General features: G+C 32.3%; 1 protein-coding gene and 1 pseudogene across 1 annotated transcript; one reads left to right on the top strand and one right to left on the bottom strand.

Annotated features, from left to right (window-relative positions):
* Window positions 1-7,974: 7,974 nt before the first annotated feature.
* LOC133814055 (uncharacterized) lies at window positions 7,975-10,917 on the bottom strand (annotated as a pseudogene).
* A 1,536-nt stretch (window positions 10,918-12,453) lies between these two features.
* LOC133817530 (uncharacterized) lies at window positions 12,454-15,787 on the top strand. Its single transcript, XM_062250081.1, has 3 exons — window positions 12,454-12,934; window positions 13,256-13,279; window positions 15,218-15,787. Exons 1-3 carry the CDS (start codon window positions 12,715-12,717, stop codon window positions 15,562-15,564), a joined length of 591 nt encoding a protein of 196 aa, XP_062106065.1. The 5' UTR covers window positions 12,454-12,714; the 3' UTR covers window positions 15,565-15,787.
* The last annotated feature ends 4,056 nt before the right edge of the window (window positions 15,788-19,843 follow it).

Below are 19,843 nucleotides of genomic sequence, written 5' to 3'. Positions count from 1 at the left end.
AAACCATATTCTTTAGGTCTCCTGACACAAAGTTTTCTGGTTGCGCCATATAAATTGTCTCGTCATTGTCTCCATTGAGAAACCCTATTTTAACATCCATCTGATGTAGCTCAAGATCAAGGTAAGCAACAAGTGCCATTATTATTCTAAAAGAGTTTTTCGATGAAACTGGAGAGAAAGTCTCTGTATAATCAATGCCTTCTTTTTTAGTATAGCCTTTAACTAGAAGACATGCTTTATACCTCTCCACATTACCATTTGCATCTCTCTTGGTTTTAAATATCCATTTACAACTAATTGGTTTTGCACCGTCTGGTAATGGGACAAGTTTCCAAACTTTATTGTCTTGCATAGACTTATACTCTTCTTTCATTGCATCTATCCACTTTTGAGAGTTAGAACTTTTAATGGCCTGATGAAAATTGATTGGATCATCTTCCATCATTCCATTGTCATCCTCATGTTCTTGAAGAAATACAACATAATCAATTCGAAATAGCATTTCTTCTTTCTCTTGTGGACCTTCTTAATGGCTCTGGTTCTTGAGGTTGTTGAGTTTGTTCTTCTAGAACAATTACCTCATCTTGAATTGGGGTTTGTTCAACATTATCTTGTTGAGGTTCTGGATTCATTTCTTGAAAAATGACAGGTGTAGAAGCCTGAACATTGTCAAAAATGATAGTAGGAACTGAGTTTGAACTCAATTCCTCCTCAAAAGCAATGTCTCTAACCTTATTTCTCCCTCCAAACTCAACATCCTCAAAAAATGTTGCAGTTTCCGTCTCAAAAATATTTTTAATTATGGGATCATAAAACTTATAGCCCCTAGATCGCTCAGAATAACCAATAAAGTAGTTGCTCATTGTTTTGGAGTTCAATTTCTTTTCATATGGCTTATAAGGCCTTGCTTCAGCTGGACATCCCCAAATGTGAAAGTGTTTTAGACTAGGCTTTTGACCTGTCCAAAGCTCATAAGGTGTTTTTGCAACTGCTTTAGTTGGTACTCTATTCAAAATGTAAGCTGCTGTCTTTAATTCTTCTCCCCAGAGGGACTCAGGTAAGGTAGAATGAGCAATCATACTTCTTACCATATCCTTAAGAGTCCTATTGCGTCTTTCAGCAACACCATTCATGTTAGGTGATCCTGGCATGGTGTACTATGGGACAATATCGCATTCCTCTAGGAATTTAGCAAACGGTTCTGGATGTTATTCGCCTGAGCCATCATATCTACCGTAGTACTCACCACCATGATCAGATCTGACATTTTTAATCCTTTTGTTGACTTGATTCTCAACTTCAGCTTTATAAGCTTTGAACACATCCAGAGACTGGGACTTTTCATGAATGAGATATAGGTACCCATAACGTGAGTAATCGTCTATGAATGATATGAAATATTGTTGATCATTCCATGATGTTGTAGGGAATGGCCGACAAATATCTGTATGAATCAATTCTAAGTATCTGAAGATCTGTTGGCACCTAATCTCTTAGTTTTGGTCTGTTTTCCCTTGATACAATCGACACAAACATTAAAGTCTGTGAAGTTAAGAGATTTTAAAATGTCATCAGACACAAGGTGCTCAACTCTACCTTTTGAGATATGACCTAAGCGTTTATGCCATAATGACGATGAATTTTCCTTATTTAATTTGCGTTTAGTACCACATGATTCCACATGCAAGGTTTCATTATAGGATGCGATTATTTCTAGCAAATAAAGGTTGTCATAAGAATTCAAGTAACCAGTTCCAATAACATTTGAATTTAAAGACAAACTAAACTGATTGTTTCCAAAAGAACAAGAATATCCAAATTTGTCCAACAAAGAAACAGAAACTAAATTCCGTCTAAAAGACGGTACAACAAAAGTGTCTTTCAAATCCAAATAAAAACCAGTTCCTAACAACAACCTAAAATGCCCAATTGCTTCCACTTCCACCGATTTTCCATCGCCCACGAAGATGTGTCTTTCACCATCACTTGGCTTTCGATAGATCAGGCAACCCTGTATAGAAACACTTATGTGAGTAGTAGCACCAGAATCTATCCATCAAGTGTTCCTAGGTACTGAATTTAAATTAACCTCAGAACAGAACAAAGTAAGAATCATACCTTTCTTTGCACGCCATGCGTGATACTTGGCACAATCTTTCTTCACAAGTCCAGGCTTGTTACAAAAGTAACAACCTTCTGAATCCTTCTGTTGTTTCTTTTGGGCTGGACCCTTAGCAGCTTCATTCTCATATTTCCTTTTCTTGCCCTTATCCTTAGAGGCAGTGGCCAAGTGAGCACTTTCAGTTTTGTCCTTTTTTAACCTTTCTTCCTCTTGCACACAGTGAGAAATGAGCTCATTGAGAGTCCATTTCTCCTTTTGACAGTAGTAACTAATTTTAAATTGGTTAAACTGTGTAGGAAGCATTAACAAAACCAAAAGCACAAGCACATCATCAGAAAGCTCGATCTTAAGTGTCTTAAGCCTTGAGACAATATGATGCATTTCCATAATGTACTCCCTTACATGTCCTTGACCCTTATACTTCATGGTCATCAAAGAACCTAGAAGTGTTGTCATTTCAACCTTATTGTTTTTAGCAAAACTTTCCTCAATTTGTTCAAGGAAATTCTTGGCCTTAGTAATCCCTTCGGATTCTGTGCCTCAAATGGCTTCTGGGATGCTGTGTTTCATAATCATTAAACTCATGCGATTTGAACGATCCCACCTCTCAAAATCTGTTTTCTCATCACGGGTGCTTTCCTTAGTGAGAGGTGCAGGTTGTTCATCCCTTAATGCATGGTCTAAATCCATACATCCCAGAACTATAAGTAAGTTCCTTTTCCAATCCTTGAAATTGGTTCCATTAAGCATAGGAATAGAATTAATATTAGCAGATATTGAGACAGCAAAAGATGAACTAGCCGAATATAGAACAAAACAAACAAAACAAGCTCACATCAATATGCATAATCAAACAATAAATTCAAATTTTGGTTAATCCTATCTCAAGATACCAAGCACAACATTAATATTAAGTCCTTGGACAATAATATTAATTATAAGCGATACTCTTGTTGTAGCAATCAAACATTGACAATAAATTATGTCAAACAATAAATCAATCTTTGGACTGACATATTGCTCACACAAAATACCCTATAATTGTCACATATTTATCACCACAGGTATGCATGAAACTTGGCCAAATATTAACTTACCTTTGGGCCAGTTAATAAATGCATGAATTACATGCACACAATTATCTTGATATTTTAATTAAACTAATCTACATAAAAGAGATCACTTTGGTGATATTTTGTTTCAATAAATTAATTTAAAATGTTAGATATTCTTGATAAAATCTAAAACCAAAACCAAATTTGAATTTAATTGTTATTTATTATTATTATTCTAACAGAAACTATTATATATATTCAATAAATAATAATAATAAAACAAAATTGAATATACAATGAATACAGAACTGACGTCATAATCGTAAACACATGAACAAATAACATAATGAAAAATAAGCCATTATTCAAAATACGATTATGTCATTTAACATAATGGATTATATATTCATAAGCCATGAATACAATTAATAATAAATAAATAAATGATAATATGAACCATAATGGTATCGTATATACATAAAACAAAATCTAAATCATCCATATATGTATTCAACTTTATCCATATATGTTAACCCTCATTATATAGATATAACATAATAAGCAATCAGCACATATTTGACGAGAGAAAAGGCCATATCGCATATTATATCATAATAAAAAAAAAATGTCATTGATGATATCACATATGTTAAATGTCTTCATCACCAGAAAGCAAGAAAATAATACATAATGGAAAATCAAAATCCTAATTTTATAAAAGGCCCAAATTTCTTTCAACAAAATCATCAGATCTTCAATTAATTCAGTAAATGTGGCTCTGATACCACTTGTTAGAATTTCTAATACACTCAAATAACATGAACAAACAACAATCTCCAGCACATAATCCAAAATCATGTCATTATAAATGCATATATGAGAAATCCTAAATCATAATTCTATAGATCCTTTGCTAAATTAAATAAAAAGATTAACACAAGAGCAGAAGCACTAACCTGAAGCCATTGTTGGAGATTGCACAGAGGGTTTAGATATTCCTATATAATATGTATCTCTATAAGAGAAGAGTCTTTATTTTCTTTTCTGTTAATGGGATGGCAGACAGAATAGAATGATATATATATTGTAACGACCCAAATTTCCTAGTAAGGTTTAGGACCTGGATTAGGAGGCCGGGATGGCCATAATTGATTTACGGTGCTATTATATGATTATATGCATGATTATGTGGGTCATATTATTATATGATGATGAAGGCATGCATGGGGTTATATACTCTGCTGTGAGGGTATTTTTGTAATTTGGCTCATTGAGAGCGTAATTGTGTACTTGTGTGTATATTGGTAGGCTAATGTTGAGACCACATTATTATGTGGATATATCTGTGATCTGTGACTTGAGACGATCCTAGTGAGCAGATTAGCGAAAAAGTCATGGCGGGGATTTATACCCGGCTCGGGGTGAGCCTAGGGGTATAAATGGGACTTTGGAGAATGTATTGGAGATGATTAGGTATTGAGAAATATAATTGGTGACTAATTAGATTACGGGAATTAAGTGGTAAATATTTAAGACACTGGAGGAATTAGTGGGAATTGGGAGCAATGACTAAAATGCCCTTAGAATGTTTAAGGTTTAGTTATTATTGGGAGGGCAAGGTGGTCATTTGGCTTATTTAAGGTTAGGCTATATTCTGCTTTATGATGTTAGTGGAGGTTGTAGATAAACTTAGAAACTTAAGGAAAAGAAAAGAAGAAGGAAAGAAAGAAAAAAACAGAACACTTAGAGTTATCTCACTCTCTCTCATTCGGCTGGGTCATCTCTTCACCATTCCTTGTGGGTTTTGGAGCTGGAATTCTAGAGCAAGCTCAGGATGGAGCTTAGGGCTAAGGACTTAGGTGAAGCTTGAAGAACTAGCAGAGTTAAGCCAGTCAATTGAGGTAAGTTTTAAAGTTTTCTGATGTGAATTTCTGAGTTTTAATGAGTTAGTTTTTAAGTTTGAGTTTTGGATGGAATAAAGGGATATGCACCTGAGGAGTTGAAGGGCTTGAGGCTGGTTGGATGCTAGAACGATTCTACAGCTGAGGTAAGGATTAATTTGAAGTTTGGTGGTTGAATTTGAGAGTTTTCATGGCTGGTTTTGAGTTTGTGGGTTTGAAATTTCAGAAGTTGGAATTGGGATTTTGGTGAGTCTTAGGCTGGATTTTTGGTTGGGTTGCGTTGTCTAAATCATTCTAATGTTGTTATTATTAATTGGTTTTGAGTTGGGGGCTTTAGGATGGCTTTAGGTGAGGTTTAGTGATTGAAAATGGTGTTTTTCTGGGTTCGAAGGGTCGGGCCGCGGCATGGTTCTTGGTGAGCCGCGGCCCTTCGATGTTGTGGCATGCTGAGGAAGGAGGGCGGGCCGCGGCATGGTCCAAGCAATGCCGCGGCCCTTACCTGTTTTTGTGCCCATGGAGGGTTCTGTCAGGGGCCATGCCGCGGCATGGATAGCCCATGCCGCGGCGCTTAAGGGATTTTGGGATTTTGAGAATTTAGGCATGGGAATTTAACCTAGGGTGCTTGGGGTTGAGTCTTTTACCATATTTGGTGAAGTTCAATGTTCCGAGGACTAGAACTTGGTTTAGAAGCTCATTTAAGATTGTTAATGGTATCCTTTATCTTGGTTGTGACTAGGTGGTAAGCTAGGGCTCGGGGATCGGATCGCGCTCAAGGAGCATCGCTCATAACTAGCTCGTTTGAAAGCCAAAGGTAAGAAAGTTGCACCTGAGTATGTGGTTAGGTTGGGACTAAGTGTTCCCTATGTTTGTATGCATTGTTATGTGAATGTGATTAACCATGTGGACACGATGGGACTAAGAGCTCCCAACATTTGTGTATCATGTCGTGAGATGGTGTTATTATGCCATGGGACATGCGATTACCGGCCTAAGGGTGTCGGAATCAATATTTGCGCACTGGGGCGCGGCTCGGCCACTGGGAGCTGAGGCAGCTTATTTGTCACTGAGCTCGGTTAAGCTGGCCAGAGTCAGTGAGTATTACACTGGGGGCGGCCCTAATGAGCCGAAGACAGTGTGTTAAATAGAGGGTGCGACTAAGGGCGCCAACCCTGAATGTTATTTGATGGATATGATAACTTACTGATTATACATGTGAATATTGTGTTATGGATATAGTTGGTTGACTGTCTGGATGACAACTGTTATCACTATTTGGATAAATGTTATGAAATATTGAATTCTTGGTTGAGCTTTGTGAAATATTTGATAAGTGTTGCTGATCTTGTTATGTTATTATGCTTTCTTGCTGGGCCTTGGCTCACGGGTGCTACGTGGTGCAGGTAAAGGCAAGGGTAGGCTGAATCGACCATGAGTTGGAGAGCTCTGGGGGCGAGGTGTACATCGTCAGCTGCTCGGCCGCCACGGTCGAGAAATTGTACAGGAACGGAAACCTAAAATGTATATTTTGCCATTAGAGTGGCTTGAATTATTTGTAATTTCTAGAATTTGTTGTAACTAAGACATCTAAACCCTATTTTGAGTCTCCAAGTATTAAACCGTCATTTTTAATGAAAATAGCCTGTTTGTGACCAAAATCTTTTTATTCCTACTCTGATAACGGTATAGAGTCTACACTTTGTCTGAATGACTTGATTAGCAAGTCCTGCACTATTTTAAACACACAGTGTAACGGTCTTGGTTATCCAGGGCGTTACATATATAGTGGACCGCAACCTAATTTATAATTAGTGATTTCCAATTTTTCCCATTATAAAATTAAAAATCCACTTTCATGTTTCTACACATTAAATCCATGACACTTTAATACCCTGTGATATTTATAACATAATTGGTCACTTAATTTTATATCACACTCTATAATAGCATTATACATTATACATTATACATTATACATATGTGCCCATAAAATAGAATTTTAATCCAACAGATTGGACAAAGAAGTTTCACTAGATTGGATTGATTCCAACAAAGTATATTCGTATTTAATTAATTCTTATGAAATAATAATTTGAGTATATAGCTTCCCACTCTATGCGCATACTATATATGAAACTATCGGATAACACATGTGAGTGTATTATGAAGGTGGCTGCGTTCATTCTTGAAAGGCTTTTGACAATTGGCGAGGAGGGTCTAGAACATTGTTGTTCTTCTGCTGAAAAATTAATTTCTTTGACCCGAACTTTGGCCCAGAAGATTGATGAGTTTGGTAGAGAACCCTGTCAACTATTTCTAAAGCACATTATTTATTGCTACATAAAGCTTGCTGAGAATCCCATGTTGGTTTCAAACATTGTTATGATTATGGTTTGGTTGAATTACTGTAAATTTAGCATTTATTGATGTGGGCTGGAATTTTCTTGATTGGACATGTGACATTTTGGAGTGGTATTTCCCTGGGAAGCTTACTGATGTTACCTTCCTTCAAGTACTGCCGCAATTAACTTCTTAAAAAAAACAACTTAGTTTTACTACTTGCTAGGCAATATAAGCCTACTTCATATGTAACACATTCCCTATGAAATCTAATTTTTTAAGCTTTCGGTGTTTTTGCAGAATGATCCAACATTAATTACTTCTGTGCAAGCATTGGTCCACAAAGTCTCTACTGGACATCGCACCAAAAAGTTACAGCCAACTGGGCATCCGGCGCTGACCCTTCGCAAGTAAAAATTGCTTGCTATCAATCTCTGAACAATGAATGCCACCAGTATTTAAGTTGAAGATGAGACTTGCGGTTTATGCTTTTTATGGAACTAGTTATAAGTTGTCTTTGTTCTTTAAATTTCAATGTTTTGAACCTTACGTCTGGTACTGAAACTTTGAACCATTATTTCGGAATTTTCTTTTAAGCTAATGACAATCAAGGTGGCTGATTGTGTTTGTGGAAATGAGATCAAGACAATCTCTCTCATATGTCAAAAAAATAGTTTAGTAATACAATTGAAAAAACAGATCTAAGAATAAACATTACATAATCAGATATAACGATGGAGAATATTAGGCCTCAATTTTGAGATAATGAGTTGAAGCCTTCTACTTGCGAGGAAGGGACTGAAAGATTGCTGTCGCGCATAAAAGAAAGATCATGCATTTGAGATAGCAACATATCAACATCATTTGCCTCAGACTTGATTTCTGCATTTCTGCCCTTCTCAACATCTTCTGGGTTCCCTCCAACCATTGTATTATCACCAGATGTCCTGCAACATGAAGAGAAACTGTGAGAATTGAGAAAGGTCTTGACTAATATTTATTCTAGATTCAAGAAAGATCAAAGGTCAAAATGGTTGTTTCCGGAACCTTCTTAAGGTTACATTCATTCGAGACTGGTCTCTAAGTATTTAAAAACAGGTTTCAGAGAAGTACAACAGGTCAAAATGATAAAAAAGAGGGGAATAAAACTCGGGTGAAATCAATAACCCAACACAAATAAGAACTGGAAAATGTTCTGTTCTGTTAATATGGTCAAATGCCCAAGAGGTGAGTGGCTTTTATACTAAACATACTCTTGTGATGAATAATTGGATACTGCAAGAGATAGAAGTATAACGTATAACCAGGCATGTCAAAGTAAACTAATAACAAATGTATTTGTCTGAAAGAAAATTGGACAAGTATAAGACCTGTCTAAACTAGAGGCTTCTGACAGCATTTAACTCCCTTCTGTGGAACCAGTTGGACTGCTAAATGCTGCTGAACCGACACCTTGTTGTGAAAGGCTATCAAACAAGTTTATATCCTGTTGGTGATTAGTTGAGCTATACAAATTTACTTCTGATGTCATGTCATCAAAAGGCACCGAGGTTTGTTTCAAAGAACTATTAGGAGGATTGTTTGTAACAGTTGAGCTGGTAAAGTCATTCCAATCATCAAATGAATCATGTCCCTCATCAGCCTTACTGTCAGGCAACTTGTTGCTAGTACTTCGCCATCTAGTATCTTGAACCCAATCAACATGCTTTGAAGAAGAATAACTCACATTTTCCACCAAGCTTCCAGTATTCACATTTGTGTTCGTTTTAAACTCATCTGAAGGACCAGTTAACCCAGATTTGGAATTATTCCATGAATCATCCACAAACCACTCACTAGCCATGGATGAAGATCCTGTTGTCTCTACATCTTTCTCCAAATACTTCATCTAAGTGATTGGAAAGATCCACAGAACCCAAAAAAGGGTCAAACGGTTTTGCTTCCTCGTTAGGCATTGCAGAAGAAGCAGATTGAAAATTTGCACCCCAACCAGAATCAGAGACATTACTCTCACCTTCATTAGATAGAACAGCAGTTTCAAAATGCTGAGCATTCTCAAACAAATCAAGATTTCCATAACCCTGTACACTTTGTTTGGTATTGACCTGGTTGGTACTCACTGATGACTCTACAGTCGCATCAGAACCATCACCATTCTTTTCTTCAGCAAAAAAAATCTCAAGCCTGACTCCTGACAAATTTAAGGAGCTTTTGCTCTGATCTGGCATCTCCTTTAGGAAACGAGATTCAAATCTCTCCGATTCAGAAGGCCATTTTATCTCTAGATCTAAAAGTTCAGACAATGGGAATTCATCATTCGCTGCATTCCTTCCTCGGTGTGAATTATTGGTTTCAACAGGTGATGTCACGGTCTCCTGAAAAACAACATGTCAGACTTACATAGATATCATAGACATAATATCCGATTTCCATATCCATGCTAGTATGTGAAGACAACAAACATCTTTTTCTTATTTTAGCCCAAAATGCAACACATCTCTAAGCTCCAGCAAGCAGATTGCAGGACATAACAAAAATTATGGGTGAAAAATACATTCTAAGATAATGTTCTGAAAAATTGGTATTATCATCAAAACCATAGCTATAGCACTAATTCACAAAGTCACATCTAAAAAGCTAAGCAAAGCTAGCAACTTTCATTGGCACTTGCGGAATTAGGCAATGTCTACAGATCCGTGATGAGTAAAAAAATATAGACAGTACTGGAAATGAATCAAAATTTGCAAATATTACTAATTAAGTAAGAGATTCCCAATATGTCACCGATTTGCAAGTAAACAAAAATAAATGGTAAAAGGAAAACACTTTCCTGATATCCATTTCCATTATGATCCATAACAGATTACTAGACACCTTAAAAAAAATAGAAGAAGAATCAATATCTAATCTTCCAAAGTAGCAAAATCCGATTGAAACAACAGTTCAATTACTCACAAAGCATTAAACTTAATTGTTAAGTACATGAACAGTTTAATCAAAAGCTTCATTGTTTTCTTCCTCTAAAACCTAATGTGAAGCGACCCAACTGATATGAGCCAATTAAAAACGAAACAGATAAGAAAATGCAAAAGAGAGAGAAAGGGAGAGGGAGAGTAGGTTATACCGATCCATCCAAACTCAAGGACTGAAGAAGCCATTGATAACCAAGAGTGTTTCGAAAATTGATGGGTTCAGGTGGGAGGTCCTCCTTAGTTGCTTCTCCACCACATAAGACGCAAATGAAAGACTGTAAGCCCCTAAGGAGTCTGCCATTGCAATGCCTGCAGCGAAGATATGGCGGCGAGGAATCAAGGGACGCTAGAGCTTCTTCCAGGGAAGGGAGAATGGGGAAGGAGTTGTCGTTTGGGTCGTAGGAGGAGAAACTGGCGTGGCTCCGGAGCGAGATCTGTACCTGCTTTATCAGATCGATTGGAATTTCCATGTCGTTAATTTGTGCCCTCTCTCAGTGGTAAAATTACTCAGATAGGAATTATTAACGCCATTTTCTTCGACATTCAGTTTATTAATATTAATAATATCGCACCTCCATTTCTACCGACTGACATAATCATATTACCTTTCCCAAAAGCCATATTTTAATTTTATATATAAAAAAATTAAATAAATGTGAAGCCGATTTAATTGCTTTAAACTTTTTTCCCTGCTAAAAAAAAAAATAATAATTTACATATGTGATTTTTTTTTTGAGAAATATCTATGTGAATTTGTAACAAAGTAAAAATAAATTATTTTCATAAGTGTCTTTTTTTATATATATACAAATTAATAAGTATCATTTCAAAAATATAAAATAAATCTTATAACTATCTTTCAAAAAATAAACTTTCAATATTTTTCTAAATTAGTGTAGTTTTAAGGAGGAGGTACAATATATATATTTTAAAAAATAATATTCAATGCTTAATTTAAAATAAAATATATAGAGATTTGCATTTAGTTATACACCAATCAATATTAAAATAATAAGGAAATTCAAACTAAGGCACGTTACACTAAGATATGGTCCTCTTTTTAGGCACATAAATTATTTTATTTCTGTGTTTTTTTAAGATGATATTTATTGTAGTTATAGTAGATTTCTGCAAAAAATTTTAAAAATTTGAATAATTAACAATGCTAAAATTAGAGTTTTAAATAACGTATTTTCTCAACTATATTAAAACATATATGTACAAAAAATTATTATACCTTTAGTTTCAGCATTATAAATTATCAAAATTTTCTTAAAATTTTGCAAGAGATCTATTATGACTATAATAAATACTATTATAAAAAAAAAATTAGAGTTAAAATTGAAAAATCTCATTCAGAATGCTTATAAATTCGAGATAATAATAATTATAAAAAGTAAATAGCATTTTGATTTTTTTTTTATTTTAAGAGAAATGATATTCTCTTTAATATTATAAAAAAAAATCGAATATTTCGATAATTAAATTTCCTTATGTAAAGTAACTAACCTACAAAACAATAAAAGTGTCAATTAAAATTGAGATATATTGATGAAAATTATTTTCCATGATAAATAATTATAATAAAGTAATAATATACATTATAATAAAAATAAAATCTATAGAAAATTCCATATTATTTACAAATTTGCCTAAGTTTATCAATGTGGCATCCTTTAAAAAAAAATTGTAAACGCTAAAACAAAATTTAAAAAGATAGTAATTATTATAGAATTTAATTTTATTTAAAAATATTAACAGCTAACTATCAAAAATTTCAAATTAACTACACTTATATATCTATGAAAAATGATTGCAGGATAAGTTACACACATTTTGGGAGTGAGTTAAAAAAATAGTTATATAAATGTAACAAAATCTAAAGTTTTGGACAGTTTTGCTCAAATAAATTTTTGCATATGTAATTCACAAAATATTTGTAAAAATAAAAAAAAATGACAATACAGAGTATTAGGAAACATGAGACATCTGAGTATAAATTTGGTGGATCTATCTATAATCTATTCTATGTACACTGTTTTGCCATTTCCTCTACATATTTTGATTGTTTTGGGGAATAAAACAAATGAAATTCCATTAATAAACACATTAACAGAACACTGTAGTTGCAGACTAAATTGAGTAGATCTCCCACACTTTTATTAGGCCATAACCCATCTCTCACACTCTTCTAATCTTCTTCACTGTCTTTTCCTTTTCCCCATTCAAACCAGAACGCGCAAACCAGCTGTCTCTCCCTGTTTTTCAATTCCACATCTTTCTTTCTTTCTGCTACTACCACTGTTTGTACGGCCACTGTCGCATCTATGGCGATGACCCAGAGCTCGGCGGGGGCTTGTAGCCCGGTGGTCTTGAAGACGGGCCTCACCGTCATCGCTCTCTGCATTGCCGGCTACATTCTTGGCCCCCCTCTTTACTGGCATTTCATGGAGGGTTTGGCCGCTGTTAGCCAATCTTCTTCCTCTTCTACTTGCCCCCCTTGTGTCTGCGATTGCTCTTCTCAGCCTCTCCTTTCCATCCCCATCGGTATTTTCTTTCTCTCAATTTTGTGACACCGGATCCGGCTTAGATCTATTTTAGTTTCTCTTTCATTTGATCATTCTTTGCTCGTAGATCTTGATCCAGTTTATGCTGTTTTGGTGAGGATTTTAGAGTACTTGCTTGGGTCATGGTTTAGTAGTTGAGGCAATTTAATTTCAACGAAAACCCCAAGTTAACAGCTCCTTGGGAGTGCTAAATTTTGCAAGATACTCTTTTCTTAGCGTTGATTCATTCATAATGGGTCGTATGATGCAGTATTTTGGATGAAATGATTATTTACTGTTTGTTTGGTTTCTTTGTGTGCAGGACTGAGCAACACTTCCTTTACAGGTTAGTCTCTGATTAAAAACTACCCGTGTCTACATTACCTTCACACATTTTCTTGCTATCTGTAGTTTTTTACCAGATAAAAAACTTCACTTCTCATTTGTGATATAGATCATTACTGCATATCTAGTATGTTTAGTTTGAAATGATAAAGCATGGGACTTAGTGGTGTATTCATACGACACTAATTTGTTCTTTGTATGAATAAATTTGTTTGTTTGTTTTTTTTTTTTTTTGTAAAAATTAGACGATCAAATTAGCATTACAAATTGAAAATAACAATGATAAAAGAAAGTAAATTACACAATGTACAAAGTAATAGAATGTAGAACTTCATAGTGGCTGTACTAGTGGTAGGATGGACTGAGGTTTGTGTTTCATACAGTTTCCATAGATTTGCTTTTCATAGTAGTTTCAGAGAATAAATGGCATCTGTCTCTCATGATACAACAGCTGACTAGCACACATGTTGTTGTTGAATTGAGAATGCTTAAACTTCTATCACCTAGACCAAAAACCATCTATGCTGCTAAGAACAAGACTCTTCATAACAACAACAACAAAAATAGAAAAAATTCGAAAGATGAAGGAGCTTTCAAATTTTTAGTGTGAAGAATAATGAGAGCATTTTCTTAAATAGAATTTAGATGAAGGGGTTTCAATTTCTCATTCACTGAGAAGGTTAAATAGAAATTTAGTTCAGAAGTCATCAAGGATAATGATACTAAAATCCATGAAAGGATGGATCGATACAATAGAAACCCAATCTAATGGACTGGAGATTTCAAGATCTAGGTTCAAAAGGAGAATCCATTCCTATGATGTAAACATTGATACTTGTAAGGAAAACTGATGAGTCAGGATTTTAATATTTATTATGTGTTGGAATATCCAAACGAGATAATGTGAGCTACTCTTAATTAGGAGATCATCTATGTGGGAAAGAAGTGTGGTTGCTTTAAAGGGGATATACTTGCGCTTAATTCTTTAGAAATTCTCATAGGGAGATGTTCATGGCTAACATAAACATAATTATGCAAACTGAGTTGTACTAGAAAGACTTGTGTGTGGAGTATGTCATCGTTTACACTTCTAATGATTAGCTAGTAAAGTAAACATATTTACATGAGGGAAGATTCAAAGGATAACACCTATTTATCTTAAACAGGTTTTAGGCCGCGAAATTGTTAGAAAAATAAAGCATGGGTGAATGAAAAATTTACACTTGAGAGAGCTTCTAATTTTTTTTGGTAACAACAAGACTTTGTTCAATTTTCTATGTAATTGTGTACTTATTAGGAAGTTACAAGTTATAATGGCTATTGTAATATATTATAAAAATGAGAAATAATAAGAATTTTAAATCTTCCTCATCCAAGTGTATTACAAGGAGGTGTTCTCTTATTCTTCACATGAAAAATTTGTAAGTTACATCACTTGAATCATCTCTATTTTTTCTTTGTTTTCAGGAGTCTTAAATTTAATAGTATAAAGGATTTTTGTTCCAACTCGGCCATAGAAGTTTAAACATTCTTAATTTGCTTAAAGTAGTGACCAAGTACTAGTCAGCTGTTTATTATGAATAGTATCTTGGGAGACAAATGTCATCCTTCCTCTTGTACCACCTTGAGGGGCATTTGCTTTAAATAAACTGTTGCAACACATCTTGCCACTATAACACCTATAGCATGATACTTGCACTTGCACCTGTTCCCCACACTAGGAATAACTGATTCTGGATATTGTGTGTGTATGCATAGATGGATTTCGAGATGTTTCTCAGGAAGTAATACAACCTGGTTAACTTGAGTTTTTTTCAGCGAAGCTACATGCTGCATGGATTTGTACTTGATGTATTGAAGGTTTTAGATTTTGCTTAATCCTGGTCCACTCTCTCAATTTGTTACCACTACTGATTTTCCATTTTGGTATGCTATGCAGATTGTGCAAAACGTGACCCAGAGGTGAGTGAAGACACTGAGAAGAACTTTGCTGACTTACTGGCAGAGGAACTGAAGCTAAGGGAAGCCGAATCTTTGGAACATCAGCGACGGGCAGACATGGCTCTGCTTGAGGCTAAGAAGGTGACTTCCCAGTATCAGAAGGAAGCAGACAAGTGCACTTCCGGGATGGAAACATGTGAAGAAGCAAGGGAGAAAGCTGAAGCAGCATTAACTGCCCAGAAGAGACTAACAGCAATGTGGGAGCAGAGAGCTCGTCAGAGAGGATGGAAAGAAGGGATGGCCAAGTCTCGTGCTCAGGCACAAGGAAATGTCCAGACAGCATAGAAGAAGCACCATATGACATTGTGTGGAACAACAGCCCAAGGCTGCGTTCACAAGGAGATTGCCTCCACTGGTACTACTTTTCACCTTCAAAGGGAGTTGTATTATTAATCCAATATGCTATATTTACAAACTTATAAATATATGTTATCACCATCTCAAGCCAAAATATAGAAACCTTGTAGTCATCTATCACCTTCTAAAAGCAATCAATTTTTTTTTTTTGTTGCAAGAATCTGTAATCTTCTCATTCAAATCCATGCTCCAATGAAATTTCCACGCCCTTCCTTTTCTCCGCTGATATATCTAAGTTGGAGCAGTATGGAGAGAATAAAAGGCAGCTGTCCCACATTCCCTTTCTCTTCACTGATAGCACCAATAAAATTTTGACAGATGCTCATTTTTTTTAATTCAACATTAATATACCGTTATTTGAACTTGAATAGTCGATATCTTAGAAAAAGTAAATTGTCATAATCTTTTCTTTTTAAATGTCATGTCAATATAATATAAGGATATTCACGGCGATTATACTTAATTTTTTTTTTTTAAAAGTTATATTTTAATATTTTTTTTTGTAGTAATAATACATAAATTTACAATTTTTGTGCAACCGTTAGTACTCACTATTAACTATCTGTTAAGTAACTTTGCACATTTTTATACTCGTAAACTTAGATATTAAAGTGTAATTTTACAAATGATTTGAGTATTATCGCCGCCAATATTCTTAAATTCTTTAAAAGTAATAAAAATTATTTTAAATTTTATAAAATCTAAAAGATTATTAGATACTAATTAATAAAACTAAAATTTACAAATTCTATAATCTTTTAGATTTTTTAAAATTTGAAATGATTTTTATAATATTTAAATAATTTAGTCTAAAATCATCCCAAAATTCATATGTGCCACATGGATTCTTAATGGACAGTTAACGGTAAGTATTACTAAAATTGTAGATTTAGGTATTAATGCAAAAAAAAAATTGTATTAAAGTGTAACTTTTGAAAAGATTTGGGTATCATCGCTGCCAATTAGACTAATAAAAATATGCCACGTGGATACTTAACGGGCAGTAAACGGTGAGTATGAACGTTGCACCAAAATTATAGATTTAGGTATTATTACTGAAAAAAAAATTGAGTATTAAAGTGTAATTTTTGAAAATTTTTGGGTATTATCACTACCAATAGCCCTATAATATATTATTTTATCAAAGTATTATTTACTTATTTATTTACATAGTGTCTTTTTTTCTCTATACATGTAATGCTTTGACAAACTTATAATTCTTTTTTTTATTTTATAATTATGTGTATCTTTTTTTTTTTACAAAATTATGTATATATTTTGGAACAATTATAACAAGAGGATGAATTTAAAATTTCTTCAATTTTAACAAACAATTATTTTACAATAAATAAAATTAAGGAACTCCATTAATTTAGTCTATGGGAAAGTTGTTGATATTTATTAAAAATATTTATTTGTTTAAATATCTTTTACAAATTTATAATTTTATTTTAAAAAAACTCTTTATTTTATTTGGATGCTCTGCCTTTTATTTATTTTTTGAATTATTATTGTATATTTATTTAAAAAAAATCTATGAGTCTGATAATATTGTTCTCTTAAAAAAATTATTTAAATATATTATTTTTTAAAATTATATCACTCTAACTTTATATATTTTTTCTTTATTTGCAAAGAGTGTGCAAGAAAATATTATTTTTTATATAATTTTATAGAAGCATTTTTTTAGTTTTATTTTTGAGATAATTACATCTCCCACCGTAATATAAAAAAAATTCGTTTTATACAGTATCTTTAATAAATTACAAAAATATGACTTTCCCCACCCGTGTATATATATATTGACCCTTTGTTTTATTTTTTTGTCTTAATTTTTAATAAGAATTTAGGCATATCAAATAATATAATAATAAAAGTAATAATAATTATAGTTACTACCTTCAATAAAATAAAGTAGATTAATTTATTTTTATTTAAAATAAATATATTTATTAATATTAAAATTAATATTTATATAATTACTCAAAAAATAAATAAATATTTATACAAATTACAATATGCTCTTAATTAAAATTAATATTAATAACTATATGTTACAATATATAGTTAAAGATAATCACAATATTATTATTCTTTATAAAAATATTATATATATTTTTTAAATCATAGCTAGTCAAGTCTCAACACTCAATGTTAAGCCAAAATTATAATCTAATCCAAGTTTCAAATTTTGTTACAAAAATATATTTAAAGTTAAAAAATTAGTTTTGTAAATCTTTGTAATAATCATGTTAAAAAAATTTATAAATATTTATGTAAATGTGAGTTGCAAAAATAAACTTTTTAGTTGTGAAATTAGTTTTGTAAATTGTTGTTACAAAAATGTAAAACTTGTTTTAAAAAAATATTGTATTTCACCACTATATTCAATAAAGTGTTTTATAAATAATGAATATCTTAAATTTATATTTTTAAGTTGTATAGTATAAATATGATGGTTCATGAAATTTTTGGGTACAATATTGTAACAATATGGAAAATTATAATATTTTTTATGTATATTTTGTTTATGATTTCTTAACTATAAAATATTTTCGTAAATATTAGTTACAAAAATATCTTTCTTAGTTGTAAAACTATATTTGTAAACTATTGTTACAAAATTAAAAAATTTAGTTACGAATTTGTTTGTAAGTTTTATCTACAAAAAAAAAAAAAAAAATCTACAATTCTATAACTGATTTTGTAAATATTACTTACAAACACGTAACAGATATTTACAAGTTCGTAACATATATTTATTAGTTTGTAAACGATGATCACAAGAAATTGTATTTTATAGCTTTTATTTATGATTTTACCACTCCGTATTTACAATTTTGCTATTCTGTGTTTTTATCCAAAAATTTCGTATTTTTGTAATGCACCGTATTTTTAAGATTTTTTTTTAACTTTTAGTGCATTTTTGTAGATTTCCCTTTATTTTTCTCCCAATAATTGGTATGTTCTATTATAGTATTTTTCATAAAAGTTTTTAAAGTATTTTTTTTAATTAAAATTCAAGACAAATTAAACTTATGTTTTTTTTTATTATTGGTATTAAAAATGAATTAAATTCTTGTCTAACAAATTATGTAGCATACATTTTTCTTCAAAAAGTGTTAGTAAGAAAGCATATTATTTTTCTTTCCTATAAAAGGGAATATCCAAAAGATATATATGTATTTAATTAAAAAAAAAAAAAAACATTATACGATGCATATATGAAAAAAAAAATACTCTTTTTTTTATAGGAGATTATGAAAATAAAAAAAAAATAAGCAAATGATATTTTTAATAAAATAATTGATTTAAATTGGTATAACTTAACTTTTTATTTTTCTTTTTTTAAATAAATATATCAAATCTATTTTATTGTCCTAAAAATTTACTTTCCCAATTACTAACCTATACAAATGGATTTATACATTTTTGAACTCAGTATTTTTTGCGATAACCTATTGGACCCTATGTTTTAAAATATTTATTTTTGGACCCTATATTTTGTAAAATAGTTTAAATAGACACAAAAACTCAATTTTGATAAAAAAAAAAAAAAATATAACAACACAATTTTTAAGCAGAATGATTTTATTTTTGTTCTAAATTGCTAGTTTGGTGAATTATTTATGATTTCAGTTGAGAAAGCTTTGACCAAAATTAGGTTTAGAGTTCTATTTGAACTATTTACAAAACATAGGATCCAAAAAGTAATTTATCTACACACTGAATATTATACAGATAATGAGACAAAACACATAATTTAAAAAAATATAAACCCTATACAAATTAATGGAAAAACACAAAACGAAGAAAAAAAGAGCAGCTTCATTAGTGTGACAGTGAATGAATATAGAATTTGAAACAGTTGATTTTTATTCTTATGATGATAGCAAAAAGCATGAGACACAATCTATTAAACAATCAAATGCCATCAGCAGTGGGATCATTTTCGCTTAGCACCTGGATGTGTAAACATTCCAATGTTCCAGACTGATTATCTATTTTTCTGATAATTTTAATCTATACCATATTCGTCTTAATTTTTTTTAAAAATAAAATGGTCTTGACCTTATTTTTATTTTTTTTAATATCAAATTTGTGTGTGAATCTGACAGTGAGATCATGGTCGAAGGACAGTGGTCCAGCCAAATGTGAAGATTGCAATACTTGATTATTCAATAGTGTGGTCCAACTTGATTTCAAA

The sequence above is a fragment of the Humulus lupulus genome, chromosome 2 (assembly GCF_963169125.1).
Source record: "Humulus lupulus chromosome 2, drHumLupu1.1, whole genome shotgun sequence".
NCBI classification, from domain to species: Eukaryota; Viridiplantae; Streptophyta; class Magnoliopsida; order Rosales; family Cannabaceae; genus Humulus; species Humulus lupulus.
Note: the sequence above shows the minus strand (reverse complement) of the source record. Positions and strands in the feature narration are given on the sequence as shown.